The sequence below is a fragment of the Spinacia oleracea genome, chromosome 2 (assembly GCF_020520425.1).
Source record: "Spinacia oleracea cultivar Varoflay chromosome 2, BTI_SOV_V1, whole genome shotgun sequence".
NCBI lineage: Eukaryota > Viridiplantae > Streptophyta > Magnoliopsida > Caryophyllales > Amaranthaceae > Spinacia > Spinacia oleracea.
In genome coordinates this window covers 93,779,978-93,801,849 of record NC_079488.1, presented here as the reverse complement: position 1 = coordinate 93,801,849, position 21,872 = coordinate 93,779,978, and the positions used below count along the sequence as shown (strand labels likewise).

At 36.5% G+C, this 21,872-nt stretch overlaps 3 protein-coding genes across 7 annotated transcripts; 2 read left to right on the top strand and 1 right to left on the bottom strand.

Moving 5' to 3' along the window:
• Nucleotides 1–1,306: 1,306 nt before the first annotated feature.
• LOC110801405 (protein WALLS ARE THIN 1) lies at nt 1,307–4,298 on the top strand. Its single transcript, XM_022006759.2, has 6 exons — nt 1,307–1,925; nt 2,054–2,116; nt 2,211–2,327; nt 2,713–3,118; nt 3,257–3,408; nt 3,737–4,298. The coding sequence occupies exons 1-6, from the start codon at nt 1,705–1,707 to the stop codon at nt 3,909–3,911; spliced, it is 1,134 nt and encodes a 377-aa protein (XP_021862451.1). The 5' UTR covers nt 1,307–1,704; the 3' UTR covers nt 3,912–4,298.
• Nucleotides 4,299–5,100: 802 nt separating this feature from the next.
• LOC110801404 (uncharacterized) lies at nt 5,101–12,197 on the bottom strand. 4 transcript variants are annotated; one of them, XM_056837350.1, is made up of 4 exons: nt 12,041–12,197; nt 9,742–9,847; nt 6,244–6,432; nt 5,101–5,565 (listed from the first exon to the last, which is right to left on the bottom strand). In XM_056837350.1, exons 2-4 carry the CDS (start codon nt 9,742–9,744, stop codon nt 5,389–5,391), a joined length of 369 nt encoding a protein of 122 aa, XP_056693328.1. In that variant the 5' UTR covers nt 9,745–9,847; nt 12,041–12,197; the 3' UTR covers nt 5,101–5,388. The 4 variants fall into 4 exon arrangements, with proteins under 4 accessions (XP_056693328.1, XP_056693331.1, XP_056693329.1 ...); XM_056837353.1 differs by having other exon boundaries at nt 5,101–5,556; XM_056837351.1 differs by having other exon boundaries at nt 9,742–9,844; nt 12,041–12,187.
• A 6,509-nt stretch (nt 12,198–18,706) lies between these two features.
• LOC110801403 (purple acid phosphatase 2) lies at nt 18,707–21,857 on the top strand. Of its 2 annotated transcripts, none has more exons than XM_022006757.2 (8): nt 18,707–19,105; nt 19,865–20,065; nt 20,135–20,246; nt 20,383–20,612; nt 20,762–20,900; nt 20,971–21,203; nt 21,309–21,430; nt 21,560–21,857. In XM_022006757.2, exons 1-8 carry the CDS (start codon nt 18,908–18,910, stop codon nt 21,759–21,761), a joined length of 1,437 nt encoding a protein of 478 aa, XP_021862449.1. In that variant the 5' UTR covers nt 18,707–18,907; the 3' UTR covers nt 21,762–21,857. The 2 variants fall into 2 exon arrangements, with proteins under 2 accessions (XP_021862449.1, XP_021862450.1); XM_022006758.2 differs by having other exon boundaries at nt 18,708–19,105; nt 20,983–21,203.
• Nucleotides 21,858–21,872: the final 15 nt, after the last annotated feature.

Below are 21,872 nucleotides of genomic sequence, written 5' to 3'. Positions count from 1 at the left end.
TCTATATAATACGGTCACAAGTGAAGCTCATGGATTCTATTTGAAAAATGTAGAATATTTTCTTATAAAATACAACATTCTCTTGAATATTCCAATGGAGAAGATCAATGAATATCCATTCAAAAATATATATACTCTATATATATAATATATGTCTCAAACTTGAAACATGGTGTTGTTCATCACATCTATAAATAAATATTAAATCCTATGACCATATAAGCAGTATACGTACAGTATACTTAATAAATTCGTATTATCTTCATCTCTTTTTATTTACGCAATATTAGTTTTCTTGGCCGTTTAGTTTTCTTTATGTTTTATCTTTTTTTAGTTTCTTTTTTTGTTGGTTTGTTCTTAATTTATTTTTGAGTTTTTTCTAGATTTTTCTATAACTTCTTGATTCTCATCCTTTTTTAGGGTTTCAATAACTGAGAAGGTAATTTGGATTCATACAGCTTCAAGGTTTATCATCAACTCGTCGATCGAAATAATTCGTGCGCAGATTGATAAGGTTTCTACTGCGAAAGATGCGAAAACATCGAAATAACTGCTCGTGTCAAGTTAGAATCGGTGGAGTATGAGTTGTGATTTAGGATGCAAAATAATACTGTAATTGTTTTGATTGTAACAGTTACTGAGTATATATTTTCTTTTAACATGTGGTATACAGATCGATCTTTTTTTTTTTAAAATCATTGTAGATGTCATGTACTCCAACTGATAATTAATGATATTGATCTTTCCCATCAAAAGTAGTATACTTGTGTCGATAATAACTCATTCGGGATGAGGAAATTAGTGGGAGAAAGAAAAGTAAAATATACTTCTCCGTTTTTAAATACTCATGTAAAATCTTGTTAGGTTCATCACAATGTGTATTTTTCAAAATATCAATTTTTTATAATTATTGCTAAAAGAGAATTAAAAATATCAATGATTAAAGTTTTGCATTGACATGCGACAAAATTGAACCTAGGAATTAAGTATGAAACAATTATTATGAATTGCATGATTTAATGTAATTAAATGTAAAGAAAGAAGTTAAAGCAAAAGAGGCATAAGGTCAAATACAAGTGTGTGAGAGAGAGAGAGGTGGGACTGTGGGAGGGTGAAAGTGGGGTACATAGGAGGAAGACACGCATGGGAGTAACCCACCACCCCTCGTGCGTACATGCTATCTAATACTTCACTATCCATCAATGGCGGCTTCAATTCATACGGGAGTACTATACAATATACAGTATACACCCTTCCTTTCTCTTCACTTTTTATTTTCGATCCCTACTCCTCTATTACCCATGATTATTCGCATGCCTCCAAACAGAACCTTGTTCCTTATTGCAATTAGAGAGGGACTGTCTTTTCAGCTTAGCAACACCAGGAGAGAGAGAGAGAGAGACTGTCTTTTCAGCTTAGCAACACCAGGAGAGAGAGAGAGAGAGAGAGAGAGAGAGAGAATAACTAGACTAGCACGAAAGGATATATGTAATATGTGGAAGACAACCAAATAAAATTGTTAATTGTGGGCCATGGAGTTATAGCATTGATATAGGGACCCAATGACAGGCCTTGTATTCTTATATTTATAGTCCACAACTTTGGTCCAAAACTCTCAACATCTCCTTCAATTCATTTCCCTCTCATTATTTTCTTCAATTCCCTTATATCTAATTCTTAAACTAGTGGTTTGGTAAAGGTAGAATGGGGGATAATGGTGGCGGTGAGTCAAAGAGGATGTGGTGTTGGATGCCTGAAAAGTTCCAGCTGCATGCTGCTATGCTGGCGTTGCAGTTTGGGTATGCTGGGTTTCATGTGGTTTCTAGAGCTGCACTAAATATGGGAGTAAGCAAGCTTGTCTTCCCTGTTTATAGGAATGTCATCGCTTTGCTTCTCCTCCTTCCTTTTGCCTACTTCCTTGAAAAGTATGTCCATCATCTTACACTTTGTGAATGTTTTGATTGTCTTCATTTCTGGGGTTTATCATATCATATCATATCATATCATATCATATCATATCATATCGTCTCTTGTCTTGTTTATCACTAATCAGGAAGGAGAGGCCTGCTATTACTTTTTCGTTCATGGTTCAGTTCTTCCTACTGGCACTTATCGGGTATGGTCCATATATATATATATATATATATATATAATTCAGCTTAATTATTAAAGATATGACGTAAGGTCTAATGGGTTGTACCGTTTGACAGAATAACAGCAAACCAAGGATTCTACTTGCTGGGTTTGGACAATACTTCTCCCACCTTTGCCTCGGCTGTTCAGAATTCTGTCCCAGCTCTCACCTTCCTCATGGCTGCACTTCTCAGGTCCATCTTTTTTACAATCTATAAACAATTACGGACTAGTCCCTAGTCCCTAGTCCCTAGTCCCTTGTATGGGGTGTGTTATAAGTTGTTTCTTGGTTTGTTCGAAACAGGAACAAACCAATCAATCAGTGCAGTTTTTCCACACGGTGCAGTGGGGCATTTGTATCCCAATTAATCAAATAAAATAAAATAAAATAACCCTGTCTATATTTAGCTAATATCAAATAATTGATAATAAGGACATAAATGGACATGTAATAAATGTATTTGTTTAAACAATATATGGTTTAATTTATTTAATACAACAAGATGAAGAGAGCAGGATGATATATATATGGGATTAAAAAATAAAAACGTTGCATTGGTTATGATCGATATTGTGCAGGATAGAAAAGGTTAGACTAGACAGAAAGGATGGTATTGCGAAGGTGGTAGGAACAGCATGCTGTGTAGCAGGGGCCACAATTATAACATTATACCAAGGCCCAGTGATATACACCCCCACCAAACAATTACAAGACTCCACGCCGATGCTTCTTTCATTAGGAGATGCAAACGGAAAGAGCTGGACATTAGGCTGCATCTTCCTCATTGGACACTGCCTTTCATGGTCTGGTTGGCTTGTTTTGCAGGCACCCGTTCTCAAAAAGTATCCAGCTCGACTCTCAGTCACCTCCTACACTTGCTTCTTTGGTTTGATACAGTTTATGGTTATTGCTGCTATTTTTGAGAGGGACTTTGACGCTTGGAAGTTTCATTCAGGTGGTGAAGTTTTCACTATCATGTATGCGGTAAGAAACTCTTTATTTTAAACACATTTCTAATTGATCCAATATAAGACTAGACTTGTAAAATGAAGTTAGTTGAGATATATATAATAGCGAAATGTTAGGTTGAGTTGTAAGTAACTAATATGAATATATTTGCAGGGAGTGGTAGCATCAGGGATTGCTTTCGCAGTGCAGATATGGTGCATTGATAGGGGAGGCCCAGTGTTTGTAGCAGTTTATCAACCTGTTCAAACTTTGGTTGTCGCTATTGTGGCCTCCATTGCTTTGGGAGAGCAATTCTACTTGGGAGGGTCAGTACTCTATTTTCTATTTTCTTCTTTCTCCCCCACCCACTAACTTCTTTTCCCCCCCTCAACTTTTGGCAACTCTGATCCCAAAAAAATAAAAGGGAGATATTAAAATAAGGAAAAGGAAAAAACAGAGCACTCATGAATCATGCAATTAAAAGAGACCCACTTGCATTTTGAATTTTGAAGCTATGTTAGGTAGTAGTCTGTATTCCACAAGGCGTGATTACATTTAACTCCATGATTGCATCTCATTTAGTTACTTTAGTTAGACAATATTTAATAATTACAAAACTAACAATCCTCAAAAAAATATGTAATATGTTGACAGGATCCTTGGGGCAATATTGATCATAGCGGGATTATACCAAGTGTTGTGGGGTAAGAGTGAGGAGGCAAAGTTCAACAAGGCTGCAATTCAGTCTCCAGCAGAACACGGAAACAGAACATCAACCCAAGCAAAGTCCCTTATCCAACCACTCCTTCCCCCATCAGAAAACGTTTAGTAGGAAGTTCAAATTTGCAAACAAGCAAACTACTACTACTACTACTACTACTACTACTACTACTACTGCGTCAACAGACTTTGTTTTTTTTTTGGGTGCAGTGTGTGTATCAAGTTTTCATTCAGTTAGTGTCCTCTCACTAGGAGATGGGCTAAAGGGAGTCAAAAAACAAGGATTAGGTATTATTAGGGAACACTGTCATCATTTTTACTCTCTCTTTATTAAGGTGTGACACCCCCACCCACTCCAAAGCTTTACATCCTAATTAATGGTTTCATTTACAAACAAACTAAATGTTTTTTCAACCAATATCTTGTGATTTGTGGCGTGCCAGATCAATTTCCACTCTTTAACACTATTCTGAAATGGAAATGCATATTCATCTTTTTCGCGCTTTTGTTCTAATCACTCATTTCTGATCATTCCGTTACAGAAAAACCGACCAATTCCGGTGACTTTATGGGTAGCGTCTATCATAGTTTCATTCTTGACAAATATGCATATACCGAAATGTCGAATGAATATGTCAAGTATACAGGACAAGGAGGACACACTTGACATGAATATTTGCTCAATCCTAAGTAGGCTCAAATGGTTCAGAATGAGTGAGCATAAATATCAACATTGAGCTAATAATTTACAAGTTGATAATTTGAAGAAGAAACAGAAACAAAAAAGTGCAGGGGTTTGGTTTGTTGGATTTAGTTAGTTTATGAATTATAATTACAACAATTAGAGCCTTTTCCAGATAGCATTTCTGCTGTAGGCGATGCGCGCTTATTGTTTTCATTATGTGAATTATATCAGATTATTTCAATCTAGATGGTATCAATCTCCCCCACCACACCACACTTCTTCTTTCTCAACATCTTTTCCACTTCCTGATAATACTTGTTAGATATTCATCTATCTCCAACTAGATATCTTCCAATTTTCTCTATATATAACTTATTCTCGAGTATAATGTCCAACACAGGAAAATCTACAAAGCTTCATAAAGTTTCCCAATCAATTTCACCTTTTGATCAAATTCCATATATTAGGAACTTGAATCTTAGGGAAAGCAAAGCAAATGCCATACAGAATATGCAGAGCGTGAACCCTTTATGTCGAATATAGGATATGCTGATATGTGAAATACACAACAGGAAACCATTACGCATAAACGCAAACAGGATATGCTCACAGATTGTACACCACATTTAAATAAGAATTAACCGTGTTAATTGAATCTGATATAGCAATGATCAATTTACGCCACGCCGCCAGTAATAAATTATGTTTGGTTCTTCGTATCACACATCCACTCAGTGAATCACAACAGGATTTTAAGAGATAGGCACTACCCGCTACTTTAACAGTTATCTACCACTACCCGCTACCGCTAGTTTTACTGAACAGGGCCTTGTAATGTCAAAAACAAGATCCGCATTTCCTAATATCCACAGCCAAAGTTGAGGTTGCTGCAATCTCTTGTTCACTCTTGCATCCAAGGATCATGTTTCACTGCCTCGTATATACAGAAGTTAAATCTTAGTCTTGGTTCAGCTTCTGGTATTAGCATTCTTGCAATATGACCTTGTGCAGATAATTGGCCAGCTTGAGATAAGCTCCTCGAGCAGAGATCACAGCAATACAAAGAAATCTGGAATTCCTACAATAAGTAAACGTTAGTGGAGGGCGAAACTCGAATATTGGAAGAACAAGGGAGAAGCTGAAAAAAGATGCATTACATTTACATAAAAGCAGCCCCCATAAGGCAAGTATGGACGAATTGTAGCAGAAAACATAAACACATGGATATTACACTAAATTAAACCAATTGTTTATCTCACTGTTTCAGGGACTTGAACACAGATTTCACAATCTACATTATCAAGCGAAAGAAGCATACAGCTTTCTACAGAAATGTAATACATCCATTACCCAGAAAAAAGGTGTCTTCAGAGTTCAGACTCTTTGTTTCGGCTCTGTTTAGTTTGACGGGTAACATTTCTAAGGGGAAACACATTTGTAACGGAGTATTAGGTTTCCTTTGTTTTGTTCCAATGCAAGAAAAGCTAGGAAAAGGAAAATGAGAATGGAAGGGGGAGGATAGAAAAAGGAATCTGGTAAGAAATAGAGAAAATATGACTACCATTACTCACAAAGGAAACCATCTCCGTTCCTGGGAGAGCTATTTTCTACACTTCACAAGCCAAACAAAGAAATAGGAAACCCACTTTTCTTGGAAGATGTTTTCTACAAACCACACACTCCTACTGCCTGTTCTAAGTAACTAGAGTGTGAAGCAAAAAACTACCTCATCATGAGGTAAAGAATCGGAAATTACCTCAACAAGCGAGTGTTTCACAAAACCTCCAGCTAGGGAAGCAACCTTTGCCGTATGTTGAAAGGTCGGAGTGATGAGGCATACTGCTGTATCCCCAAAATATTCATCTTCATTGACTCCGTAGTTAGTTAAGTTCTCCCCTATCTGGGTATTAGAACTCTTATTGGGTATGAGAAGAAATCTGAAAGACTGAAAATGCACTGTTAGAGAAATATCATTTGCATCGGCATGGTAAACACACTGACCACTGGCTTGGTGATGTTCATTGGCTATTCAACTGACGATTACTAATCCAGGAGATTGGGACTGGAAAAGTATTAATAAACAGTCAAACAGACGAGGATTAGGATTTTCTTCAATTAATTTTGCCGCATGACAGTTAAGCAGGAGTAAAACTCAACTTTGGTATTTTCATGGATCCAAACATCTGGTTGATGGAGACAGAGAATGACAAGGTTCACTGTCAGCATCTGACTACTGATAATGACCAGGCAAGAAAACAGTCATATACATAGTTAGAGGAAGACTACTTCCTATGAAAAAAAGGAGATTGCTGATAAGAGAAATAACCAATGGCACCAATCAAATGGAAAGACGTTCAATAAACTAGTAATTAACGTTGACGCCTTTCAAGAATAAGTAGATCAGAAACAACCAATATGTTCTTCAGCTTCTGACCAAGAAACCAGGTTTGGCCTATAGAATACCCCCCCCCCCCCCTAACACCCACAAAAAGAAAAATAGCAAGGTTAATTCACCTTTTCAAGTTTCAAGAAAGAAATCACAATGGAAATCCTTCAGTCCAAAATTTACGGGTTCGGCACCATCTATTCTTAAAGGCATTAGGGACAGACCAACTTAAAACATCTCAAATGCACGCATACAGCGACGAGTCTGTCATTTTTTCTCCCAGAAAGGCAGGCCAGGGTTTTAACCCCTTGAGTATGAATATAGGATTCAGTCCTGTTCTCCGGGGAAGGGAGGGGGATTGCGGTTCCAAATTCTTCAAATGAAAGGGAAAATCTAAAACCAAATTTTAAGCATGGAAGAACCATAGCATAGCTATCTACAAGAAAGAAAGTAAAGATACACAGCTTAGTACGTAACAATCCTTTCAAAAACCGTCTAAGCGGTCAAACCTCAAACTGCTTCGCCATTCAGTCTATAACATCTAGGTCGTCCCACTTCTAGTTAACAGGTCTCACAAGAGTCACAACTTTACTCCCTCCCATGTCCCCCATTCTCCTTCATTATCAGTAGTCAGATGCTGACAGTGCTAGACGACTAGAAAATGCTAGACGACTAGAATGCAATGCAGGATGCTGGTTTGTGAGGAGTCCAACCTGGTTGAAAATGCTAGACGACTAGAAATTTGACCATTTTCAACCTGCATTGCATTCTAGTCGTCCATGCAATGCAATGCAATGCTAGACGACCAGGGACCAGTTGTGAGGAGTCCAACAGTTGTTAGTCTTATTCTCATGTTTTGTGAGGAGTCCAACCTGGTTGGTTTGCTTGATCATATTAAAACATAAGTTGTAAAAAGTGCCTGTTTGTTCAATACTCCCTCCGTCCCAGATTAGTCGTTACACTTTCCTTTTTCGTCCGTCCCATATTAGTTGTTACACTTCTAAATTAGGAATGACCCCACAATTATTATATTGTCTCTCTCTTCCCACTATTTTTTTTTTGTCCCCACACCCTCTCTCATTCAATTAAAAAAATACCCCCACTAACTCCTATCACATCTACTTTTTGAATAAAATAACAATTGATAACCAAACAACCACTTATCACCTAAAACTTTGTGCAAATATAAGTGTAACGACTATTCTGGGACGGAGGGAGTACTAATTACTCAAAAAATTAAATTGGTTAAATCAGTTGCTTTTCTTTACATCGTGTTTGTTTGGTTTTACCTCTGTAAAATGTTCTCTCAAATGGCAATCCTACATGAAATACAAAGGTCCCAGGTTCCCATTTCACAAAATCTCTAGATAATTTGTATTGCCTTTTCTGAGTTAAGATTTTAAAATATGAAGTACAGCCATATCAATGTAATTAGCTAGATGAAGAAATTCCAGGCTGATAGTTACATCGAACATGGATGCAGCTCAATGGGATATAATCAATTTTTTTCAATGTAATTAGCTATAAATCACAATGGATTTAATAGAATAGTATTGGTCATATTAGGAAAAAAAAAATTCCAAAGGGATATAATCAATTTTTTTCTAAAATAAAAAATCCTTGTACCATTGAGCAAAAAAAGTACAGGGTAGTAAAAAAAATTGAGCAACAAAAGTAATAAATCAATTATAGATAGCATCCAAGTAGATATTCTCTCTTAAACTATCAATCTATGATCGCCTTCCCATTTACATTTATCAGTTCAATATTCGATGCCAACTAGCTTAGTCATAAAAAAGAAAAGCTTAGTTAGTCAAAGTCTTGGGGGATGGTACCAAAAATGTGGGTTCGTATCCTGTCTACATCACTGCCCTTTTCGGCTCTTTTTACACCCAAAAAAACAATATATATTCATTACTGCATTGAGCATCTTCCTTCATAAACTCAGCTTAACAGCAGAACTCAGCTTAACAGCAGAACACAAATCCACAAACAAAATTCTCTCATCTCTTGGTTTACTCCGCATTTCCTTCACCATATATCACAAAATTTTCTAAGACATGGATAGAATTCGAGCATTGAATCCCAATGCTCAGCCATGGGAACCAATGGTTGAGAAAAAAAGAGTCGAGTATAGAACCATTTTTTTCACCTTTGCAAGAGGACGTCCCCTGTCCGGAAATCAGATAATCAATTTTTTTGCAAGGTAAGCGTTCATACATGCCTTCATTTGCCATATTTATTTTAGGTAAATATTCCGCATAAGCGTGCACCGCTTGAAGATCTAACTAGCTGAACAATCTTGATATTTTTCTTAGAATTTCTTACACAGAATTGCAATTACTTATGAATGGTTAAGTCAATCCCCTATATTTCACAAATGTAACTATGATGGTGTGACTAACTTTTTTACCCATGTAACCAGCACATATGGGGACTGCATTGAGAAGATTTATGTGCACCAACCCGACCCTATGCAAGAACCTTTGTTTGGAAAGGTGGTTTTCTCCAAGTGTTCTATAGCAGCGATGATTTTGGAGGATCAAGAAGTAAAGCACCTTAAAGTAGACAACAGGTCATTATTTTGTAAGAGGTACAAGAAATAAGAGGGACGCAGTCGTTATGGAACTATTATTGTAAAATTATGTTTAAGTCGTTAATAAAATATTATAGTTTCTGGTTTGGTTCAAGCACAAGAGTAGGAACTCCCAAATACAATTAACAATTTAGCCATACCATTGCCGAATTTGGCCAACATTTAAAACAGAAAATTCCTAGATTTCTTATACCAAGCATATCGGTAGTAAGATAAAAACAACTGCGATACCATCAAAAATAAAAGATATGAACCAGCAAATTCTAGCTTACCATGACAGTACTGCTGAATTCCTTCTGCAGTTTCTGCTATCCAATTTGCTTTAAAACTGTTTTTCACAATGTTATTGTCCCCATTGTCATCCTCAGGATACATCTTCTACAGTGTAATTTATAAGAATCACAATATCAGAGATAACAAATGGGTTCGGCTACCAGAACAAAAGCCAAGTTTGGAGAATGACAGAAATTAATTCGTGAGCAACGCTGGGAAGTAAAGAAGCAGCAGATTCTTGATGCCATATTATTACTCCAGTTAGATTATATGATTTGGTCAAACTAGAGAATCTAGAGAGATCAGAACTGCAACTCTCAAGTCACAATCCAGCAAAAACAAACACATAATATCACCTTGTTATTTTTTTGCTAGAAGTAATAACTGAATTAAACAAATAAGCGCAAAACTAGATTATGTCTACGAGGCCAAGCGGCCCAAGCCCAAATAGACACAATCTGAGAAACATTTTACAACCAATCAGGACACACCAAAACACATCACCTTGTTATTTGCCTCAATTTAAAGAACATATGTACAGATCTGTAAATGAGCAATTGAAGGGTATTTGAATCCGTATGCTGATCAATGGGAACCAAAGCTTCACGAAGGAAGAGAAAAGGATATAACACTTTTCACATTCTCAAGAGGTCATCCAAGTTGATCGTCAGGGTATGCATGCATCACAGCTAGAGATTTTGCAAAACTCGTTTTAGGATAAACATTTTGCATTCACAGCCAGCATGCACCACGTGCAATCTAACTACTGACGAACCGTTTGTGTCTTTATTTTTTTGGTTAAACCCCCTTACATCTCTTATTCTCTTATTACACTGAATTTCATCAACTAATGAATTTTTCAACACCCTTGGAAAAACAAAACATTTTCAAGTCACCAATAAGAGGATGATCTATCTGTGTACATATTGAGTACAAGTCCAACAAGGAGTCTGTTTGAAATGGCACAAAGTGAAGCATAGAAGAAATAGATTTCTGGAGGCTTGACACAACTGTGCGGCGTTGATACAGCTTTTAGTTGCTATTTCATAGCTTATTATCCTTAGTACTCTGTTTATTGCTTCCTTATTCATTGCAGTTGTTTAAAGATATAACACTTAGTTTCATAAAGGTCGTAATATTTCTAGATTATGCATGGTAAATCAAGAATAAGGGTCAAAGGGCATTGGTACTCCACAACGTTGAGATCATACAAAGAACTAAAAAGCTTGTTAGCATGTTTGAGAAAAAAGAATTATATAAGACACAATCTACAGAGATTTTACCGGTTGTATGATATTACTAGTAGCTGTTCATAGATTGGAAATATAAAGGCAGTTTATCCCTACTTTTTAATGAGAATTTTTCCACATAAACTTAATGTTACCCTAATTAATTTTGTTTTTCGTACTTTAGATCTTTCCAGTTTTGTCTTGCCTATGCTTTCCTAGCATAATAATTTGTACATCATTCCATGACTTCTTTAAATGTCCCAAAACCACCTAGCCTTTTCTTATTATAGCAGCAAAAGTATATTGTAATGAAACTAATTACAACGATTATAAACTGCCTAACGCCATATCTGCCAACGATGATGGTCAGCCCGTGAAGAGTTGTGAAAACTAAGCAAGTTAGTCAGTAAAGGTTCCAAGGAGTACCTTGTAAATAACATAACCACATCTATAACAGTCTAAGGCAGTATCAGCAACTAATCCTATATAGTTCATCATTCATAGTTTCATAACATAACTCATTCTTGTCAACATCAAAAACCTACAGCAAAAATCCAAAAAATAATAATTACTACGTATTATTTTACTAGAAACCCGAATTTGAGATTGATAAACAGCAAGCAAGTGGGATTGTTGCAACTCTAAACCACCATCACCGTGATTTAGCCAGTTCAGAAAGACATACTTCGTATATAGCTAGATTCCAACAACAACAAAAAGGGATTCCATCCAAAACATAGAAGCAAACAAATCGTAATAGTCGAATTGCGCAAAACAAATTAGAATTAAAACTAAGAAATAAAAGGGAACACCCAAAAAAATAGCAATTTGCATATCCAAATTAAATGAAAATGAGAAATTTGGGATGAAAATCAAAGCTCCTAAACCAAAATTGCGACCAAACAAACCCATAAAAGTCCAATCAATCATGGGGTTTTCATTATAAATAGCCGAAGTGAACAACCTTAAACTATTATAAGTATAAAAAATGGAAATTTGGGATATTAATTACCAATTAAAATTGTGAACTGAAATGGACAGAATGAGCAAATAGCAAAACAGATCATACCAGTTATGTCTATTTCTGCACAAAAGATTTTTACTTTTCGGTGAAATTTGTCCAGCGACTGGTCTTGGGTGGCGTGGCGTTTGGTTTTGTCGCTCCCTTTCATTTCAGGGGTTGGTTTGTTTGGGAAGGCGACCCTTTTTCGATTGTAAAGAGCAGGGACTTTAATTCACCTTATTTTTCTTTATCTGATCTGATCTGAACTTATCTAAACTGATTTGATCTATTTATTTTTCCTGATCTGATTTGATTTTTTTTTTTTTTTTATCTAATCTGATCTGATTTTTTTATCTAATCTGATATTTCCTGATATGATTTGATCTATTTATTTTTTCTGATCTAATCTGATCTAATCTAATTTAATCTGATATGAATTTTCATAATTAAGTTTTAAATAAAAAAACTACAATTATTAATATTAAATAATTTACATGTAAAATAAAATTTATTCAAATTTATAATATAGTTTACATGAATAAAATGCTTACTAAATTTTGAATTATGTATGTATGGTAGAATTTAAGTTTATTAAGAGAAAATATGAATAATTATTTATTTGTTTATTCTTTTCAATTTTAGTTTTAATTATGTAAAACAACAATTCATTTAACATCCGATCAATTCTCGAAAGGGAGAAGTTGACCGGGAAAAATATCTTTGACTGGAAAAGGAACTTGCAAATAGTTCTTATGTAGGAAGAAAAGGAGTATGTCATGAAAGAGGCGATGCCCGTAGCCGCATGCGAAGGGGTCACTCAGGCAGCTCTCAATCGTTGGATTGATGCCAACAAGGATGTAAAATGTCTAATTCTTGCAACCATGAGTTCAGATCTACAGAAAACGTTCATCAACTCAGATGCTTTTACAATCATCAGTGAGTTAAAGACATGTTCCAAGATCTGGCTCGAGTCGAAAGATTCGGGACTAATATGCAAATTCTTGACACCAAGCTCAAGAAGGGCGAGCCCGTAAGTCCACATGTTCTCAAGATGATTGGATTAATTAAGAATATGAGTCGACAAGATCAGGAGTTCTCTCAAGAAATGGCTGTAGACACCATCCTCCACTCTCTTCATAGCGGGTATGATCAGTTCAAGCTGAACTACAACATGAATAGTCTGGAAAAAACGCTCACTGAGCTTCACGGTATGCTGAAGACCGCTGAAAAGACGCTCAAAAGTGATAAGCAAGATGTGCTTATGGTGCATGGGGGCAAGTTCAAGAAATCTGGCAAGAAGAGGAATACTAAGAAAGGTGGCAAGAAAGCCAGCCCAACTAAGCAAGCTGGCGGCACCAAGTCTGGAAAGAAGAAGGTGAGTCAACCCACTTCTGAGTCTGAATGCTTCTACTGTAAAAAGAAGGGGCATTGAAAGAGAGATTGCTTGAAGCTAAAGGAAGATCAGAAGAAAGGAATTGTCGTTCCATCTTCAGGTATTTTCGTTATAGACTGTATACTTGCAAATTAAACTTCTTGGGTATTAGATACAGGTTGTGGCTCACACTTATGTTCCAATTCACAGGAACTAAGAAGAAGTAGAAGGTTAAGCAAGGGTGAAGTCGACCTACGAGTGGGAAATTGAGCAAGGATTGCTATTTGCTACATTAGTTGTAGGAAGTTATTATTTGTCGTTGCCCTCTGTGATAGTTTTGGAACTGGAAGAATGTTCCCATGTTCCAAGTCTTACTAAAACATCATTTCTGTTTCTTGCTTAGATGCTAAGGGGTTTAGCTTTTTAATAAAAGACAATAGTTGCTCGTTTTATTTCAAAGAGATGTTTTATGGATCTGCTAGATTAGTCAATGGACTTTATGTGCTAGATCATGACAAACAAGTTTATAACATAAATACCAAAAAGGCCAAAAAGAATGATTCAGATCTCACCTATCCGTGGCATTGTCGATTAGGCCATATTAACATGAAACGCATAGAAAAACTTCAAAAGGAAGGAATTCTAGAACCATTTGACTTAGAGGATTTTGGTAAATATGAATCATGCTTACTTGGCAAAATGACAAAGAAACATTTCTCTAAAGTTGTAGAAAGAGCAACTGATCTATTGGGTTTAATCCATACAGATGTATGTGGACCAATGAGTTCAAATGCTAGAGGTGGTTTCAGCTACTTTATCACTTTGACTGATGACTTCAGTAGATATGGTTATGTCTACCTAATGAAGCATAAGTCTGAATCCTTTGACAAATTCAAGGAATTTCAGAGTGAAGTAGATAATCAACTAGGCAAGAAGATTAAGGCATTGCGGTCTGATAGAGGCGGTGAATATATATCTGAGCTATGAATTTGATGACCATCTGAAAGATTGTGGAATCTTGTCAGAATTGACTCCTCCCGGAACACCTCAATGGAACGGTGTGTCACAACAGAGGAACATGACCTTGCTAGACATGGTTCGATCAATGATGGGTCAGGCCGAACTTCCAATAGAATTTTGGGGACATGCACCAAATACAGCTGCACTCACACTAAATAGAGCTCCGTCTAAAGCTATCGAAAAGACTCCATATGAGTTATGGTTTGGAAGGCCTCCAAATGTCTCTTTTCTCAAGATTTGGGGTTGTGAAGTATACGTCAAACGATTAATTTCAGACAAACTTCTACCGAAATCTGACAAATGTATCCTTGTGGGCTACCCAAAGGAAACAAAGGGGTATTACTTCTACAATACATCTGAGAACATGGTGTTTGTTGCTCGAGATGGTATCTTTTTGGAAAGAGATCACATTTCCAAAATGACAAGTGGGAGAAAAGTAGACCTCAAAGAAATTCGAGTCGATCAACAAAATCTAGAGAATGCTCAAGATGACATTCAGGTTGAAACTCAGAGATCTTTAGAAGTATCTGGTGAGATTTAAGAACCAACTAGAAATGTAACCCTGCGTAGATCGCAGAGATATAGGTCTCAACCAAAAAGATACATAGGTATTTTGACGAATGAGAGCCATGAAATTCTATTGCTGGAAAGTGATGAACCTGCGACTTACAAACAAGCTATGACGAGCCCTAGCTCCAAGCAGTGGCAAGAAGCCATGCAATCTGAATTAGTCTCCATGTCTGAAAATCAAGTTTGGGATTTGGTCTATTTGCCAGATGGCTACCAAGCCATAGGAAGCAAATTGTTTTTCAAACTGAAAAAGGACAAGGATGGGAAACTAGAAGTTTTCAAAGCTAGATTGGTTGCAAAAGGATACTGGCAAGTCCACGGTGTGGATTATGATGAACCTTTTCACCAGTTGCAATGCTAAAGTCTATTAGGATAATGTTAGCAATCGCTGCATATTACGATTACGAAATATGGCAGATGGATGTCAAAACCGCTTTATTAAACGACGTTTTAACAGAAATTGTGTTTATTACACAACCTGAGGGTTTTGAGGATCCAAATAATGCTAAAAAGGTATGCAATCTTAAGAAATCCATTTATGGATTGAAGCAAGCATTAAAGAGCTGGAATATACGTTTTGATGAAGCAGTCAGTGACTTTGGCTTCGTAAAAAATGCAGACGAATCTTGTGTATACAAGAAAGTTAGTGGGAGAAAAACTGATTTTCTAGTATTGTATGTTGACGACATATTACTTATCGGAAATGACATTCCTATGCTGAACTCTGTCAAGATTTGGCTTGGGAAATGTTTTTCGATGAAGGATCTAGGAGAAGCACAGTACATACTGGGCATCAAGATCTACAGAGATAAATCTAAAAGGATGATTGTACTTAGTCAAAGCACTTATATCAATAAGGTGCTTGAAAGGTTCAATATGGCTGACTCAAACGAGGCTACCTACCCATGTCTCATGGAATGACTCTAAGCAAGACTCAGTGCCCAAAAACACTGGATGAGCATAGACGAATGAGTGGGATTCCATATGCATCATTGATTGGTACAATAATGTATGCTATGATATGTACACGCCCGGATGTTGCTTACGCACTCAGTGCTACGAGCAGATACCAGTCAGACCAAGGAGAGGCACATTGGACTGCTGCCAAGAATATTCAGAAGTACCTGAAAAGGCACAAAGATGATTCCTGGTCTATGGTGGAGATGCTGAATTAATTGTTAAAATCTATACAGACGCAAGTTTCCAAACCGACAAAGATGATTTCAGATCACAGTCTGAGTTTGTCTTCTGCCTTAACGGAGGAGCAGTAAGCTGAAAAAGTGCTAAACAGAGCACCATTGCGGATTCTACAACTGAAGCGGAGTACATTGCTGCACATGAAGCAGCAAGGGAAGCTATTTGGCTAAGGAAGTTCATAGGTGAACTTGGTGTAGTCCCCTCCATTAAAGGACTAATAGCTCTATATTGTGACAATAATGGAGCTATTGCACAGGCAAAGGAGCCTAGACACCACCAGAGAGTCAAGCATGTACTTCGTAGATTTCACCTTCTACGAGAGTTCATGGAAAGAAAAGAAGTCGAGATAAGCAAGAATGGAACTGACGACAACATCTCAGATCCATTGACTAAACCTCTGCCGCAAGCGAAGCACAACTCGCACACTGCAACTATGGGAATCAAGCATGTTGGATAATGACTTTGATGTCCTTAATAAATTTTTTAAAGTTTTAGAGTTTAATACTTTGTAAAACGTTTTTGGTTAACCATTCATATAAATGAATAGAATTCATTTTTGCATTTAATTTTGTGCTTTATTAAATGATGAGTCCTTTCAAATTGACAATATATTCAAGATAGACTGCCAGGACCAGTCCTGTGACTAAGAAATGTCTATCAAGTGAACTTGAATGTCAAAAGTTGAAAATGGTCCCTGGTCGGAAGTTTTCTATAAAGGTGGACGCATAGAAAATGCTAGACGACTAGAATGCAATGCAGGATGACTAGTAGTTCTGTTTCTTGAACTATGTGGACATGGCAATGTCACAATCATTTGCATAGATACTCACTTGTAAAGATTAGTATCGGACATACCTATGAAACTTTGCTATAAGAGATGAAAATTTAACATAAGTAAATTTCATTACATTATTAGACACTAATCCTCAATACCTGAGTGATTTGAGATTACTTGTTTGAGAACTGGTTACTTTGACGTTGTCAAGCGTCGCACCGTAAAAGGAGACTATAACGGAAACACCCAGGTAATCACCTATCAAACGAAGTCTAACCTCAAGATCGCAAGATAAGGACTGTCCTCCCATAAATCGGGATGAGATGTCGAAAGTTGTACAAGGCCACTTGGAGAGCTAGAAACTGAAAAATGCATGGCCGTGCTCAGATGAATCAGAGGCTATGATTATCTGTTTATTTGATCAGTTGAGCTCTGAAACTGAGAAACACCTCTGGACATAATAAGGATGACTACTCTTACCTTATGTTCATGAGCGGGCATCAAGCGACAAAGGAATTAGGAAATGCACACTTGTCCCTAAGGACAAGTGGGAGACTGAAGGAAATAATGCCCTTGGTCCAAGTATGCATTTAATGCTAAGTCTAATAAATGCGGTTCAATATTAATTAACAAGTTAATAATTCAGTGAGATCAAGTGAAATGAATGCCTAGCTAGAGGCCGCTTCAGTTCAAGTGGAATTAATAATATTAATCCACAACTTAATCTTGACTGAACCCGTAGGGTCACACAAATAGTACGTGAACGGATCAAGTATTTAAGTGAATATATTATTCATTAAGTATTCCATTTATGATCATTCGAAAACGACGGATCTCGGTTTCCAGTGGGAGCTGAAATCGTCAAAAGGCAAAATAAAGAATACTCCGGAAATGATTATATTGTCGGAAACAGAAATATGGTTCATAACGGGAATATAAATATTATCCAAATCGTAGATGTTGCCGGAAACGGAAACATGGTTCGTATCGGAAAATATTATCGGAAATAGAAATATTGCCGGAATCGGAAATATTGCCGGAAACGAAAATATTACTGGAATCGAAAATATTGTCGGAAAAGGAAATTATTTTCGGGAATCGGAAATATTAACGAAAACGTAAGTATTTGTTCGAAACGGAAATGGATTCCGGAATCGGAAAACGAATCGGAAGCTCGACGAGCGACAAGCCGGCAAGCGAGCCAAAGCCGGGCCTGGTGCTGTAGGTCCGGTTGGACCGCCCCAAAGCCGGACCTGCTATAACACTTTGTGTGTATTGGTGTATTCTCATTGTTGGTGTTGTATTGGTCATAGTTATAACTTGTAACAAGCATATCACTCTTGATCAGACCGGGTCACTTCATTGTTTATTTTTAGAGTGACATTTTTCATTGGTTAGGATCACATTTATCCTTGAGTAAGGTAACTTTAGTCATCGAATAAGGTCAATTATATATTTGGCCGGGTTCACTTTTATCTTTGGTGTAGGTCATTTTTTTACATTAAGTGAGTTTTTTTTTCACTTTTTATACGCTAGGTTGGATGTACAGTAAACTAGCGTAGGTCGGCACACAATTTTTTTTTTCTTTAATAATAAATTTGACAATTGAAGAAATATTATTTGGATTGTAACTTAACGGATTGTAGAATAAAATTGTCCTTGCCAACTTACCAAGAGTACCATAACCTAAAAATCCCAATTAAATGAGTTGGGAGTATTAATTATGATATCTAAAAATTCGAATAATTGGAATGAATATTCCTCCCAAATAAAGGACATTATAGTGCCACTTCATACCTTAAAACTCCTCAAAAAAAAATGGCTTCTTTCTCTCTTTATATAATCACATTTTTGTCGCAGCTTGTTCTGGTACTTTCCCAGCTTAACTGTAATCAATTTATGCATACAAGAACAAGAAAAACCACTTCAAAAACATCGATAAACTTGCTTAAATTAGAGTGATAATAGCTTTAAGCTTATATTATAGGAGTAACTAGAGATGTTTGTGAAGTGGGTTTATGCTAATCAAGCTATTCTGCTATTAATTGTGGGTGTTTTCATAGTCTTAAATGGGTCAGAATTTTGTGAAGGAGGTCAAACAAGTAAATTTTCAAGAAAAAGTAATGATCTTTCACTTGATATGCCCTTAGATTGTGATGTCTTCCAAGTTCCTCCTGGTTATAATGCTCCTCAACAGGTAATTAACTATCTTAATTTTTTTCATTAACTGTTATTTCTATATACTAGTTGAATTTTATATTCTGGGATTTACTGAAATATTCAAAGTTTGCAAAACTATGATGTCAGATCATCAGTATTAATGGTTTCGGAGTCAAAAAGAGTAAATGATGTAGACATAATTTGATCCTAGCTAGAGATATCTCCCTCAAGAATTTAACCAAGTAAAATTTTGCATGCTGGAAAGTGTTGATTGATCTCACTGTTAAATTCATTGCAAAACTTATTATTCTATGATGAATCATTTATTAGCATTGTCAGAGGGAAAATGTAAATAATTATGGTTTAGTTATTAATTTGGAGTTCCTAATTATGTAAATAAACCGAAAATGATAAAGGTCGCGCGACCTTTAAGCCGTGTCACGATGATGACATGACATGCTCATGATTTAAATTGGAAATTAAATATTTAACTTATATAACCTATTATATATGTTTAAAAAAAAAATAGGAAAATCTTAATATTCTAATTTGTTTCCTTCTTTATATCGAATACCTTATTTACATATTTTCATAGTAAAATTATTACATTGATAGTAAAAATATTAGGATGACGCGTAGCCTACGTGGCGCCTATATGTATCAATTAAACCCCGACACATAATATTGCGATAACTAAATGTTGTTGCAACTTGCGACATTTATCATCACCCAATAACTTGAAATGACGAGTGTTAGTTTTCTTTAAATTGTGAATTGTGAATATGGGTTGATGAAGGTTCATATAACACAAGGAGACCACATTGGTAAAGCTGTGATAGTCTCTTGGACAACTGAAGATGAGCCGGGATCAAACATTGTATGTTATTGGCCTGAAAACAGCACAGAAAAGAAAAGTTCGGAGGGAGTTGTACTTACTTACAACTATGTCAATTACACTTCTGGATACATTCACCACTGCACTATTTCTGGGCTAGAGGTATACACTTTAAGCTAAGTGACCTGTTGACCATCGTCTTCTTAGTATTTTCTAACTTAAATTATTCAGTTTGATACAAAATATTACTATGAGGTTGGATCTGGCAATTCGTCAAGGCAGTTTTGGTTCCTAACACCCCCAGAATCTGGGCCCGATGTCCCTTACACTTTTGGTCTCATAGGTATGGCTTCATTTACAGGGTTTGCTTCTTCAATTCAGATTTCATTAAATTTCATCGATATCTTTGCTTTGGATTTTATGTATCATCCAAATCCAATGTTGAGATGGCTCAAGTATGTAATATTGTTTACGAGCAGGGGACCTTGGTCAGACACATGACTCAAACAGGACACTTACACATTACGAGTTAAACCCAACGAAAGGCAAGGCACTTGTGTTTGTAGGAGACTTATCTTATGCAGACAACTACCCATACAATGACAATGCAAGGTGGGATACCTGGGCAAGATTTGTTGAAAGAAATGCTGCTTATCAGCCATGGATCTGGACTGCTGGAAATCATGAAATTGATTATCTACCAAAAGTGGTATGTTTCTTGATAAAAACAAATAAAACCAGGTATCAATTAGAATCATGGATCCCTAGTAATTGTAGACTCTTTCCGGTGGACATTTAGAAATAAGAATGGTGCAGTTTGTGTTTATTTAGGAATGAAGTTTTGGTTGGTTGTTGCAGGGTGAAAGTATACCCTTCAAGCCATATACATATCGATTTCCAACCCCATATCAAGCATCTCTCAGTACTGCTCCCTATTGGTACTCGGTCAAAAGAGCTTCAGCCTATATCATTGTCATGGCTTCCTACTCAGCTTTTGGTAGTTTCTTTGCAATATTATATTATATGCTAAACTCTTGGTGAACTTAATGATGTTGATAATAAAGAAGTATATGGTGCAGGGAAGTACACACCTCAATACAAATGGGTGATGGATGAGTTGCCTAAGGTAAACAGGACGGAAACCCCTTGGCTGATAGTTGTAATGCATTGCCCAATGTATAGTAGTTATGTCCATCATTACATGGAGGGAGAAAGCATGAGAGTATTGTATGAAGCATACTTTGTCAAATACAAGGTTGATGTCGTGTTTGCTGGTCATGTCCATGCCTACGAGAGATCAGTAAGCTACTGTCCTAATTAATACTCGTAAATATATCAAATACAACCAGCCTTTTCTTTTTCTAAAATATATATATATATGCCTTTTGTTTGTTTGTTGATGCAGGAACGTATATCTAACATAGCATATAACATCAGTAATGGTGTATGTGTTCCTGTGAGAGACGAGTCAGCTCCAGTTTACGTAACTATTGGAGACGGAGGGAATCTTGAAGGGTTGGTTTACGAGTATGTTTCACTTTCTATATACTTGTTTTCTTTTGGTAACAACTAACACACTACACACGAGTCTGGGTTTTTTCATTCTTTAGTACGTTTTGATAGCATGCCATTGCTGTGTGTACGTTACATATGCAGAATGACCCAACCACAGCCAGAGTACTCTGCTTATCGTGAAGCAAGCTTTGGTCATGGCATTTTCGACATCAAGAACAGAACACACGCGTATTTTGGTTGGCACCGTAATCAAGATGGATATGCTGTGGAAGCAGATTCTTTTTGGCTTCACAACCGAGTCTGGCGTCCTATACAAGAACAACCTATGGTTTCTTCATTGTAATTCCAGCTCAATCATCTTTCAAAGTTCATGCTCAAGAATGTTGTCAAAACTTACCAGAATATTTTAGGAAGGAATGTAACATCTCCGTACTTCGTATGTGTGCTTGTTTGG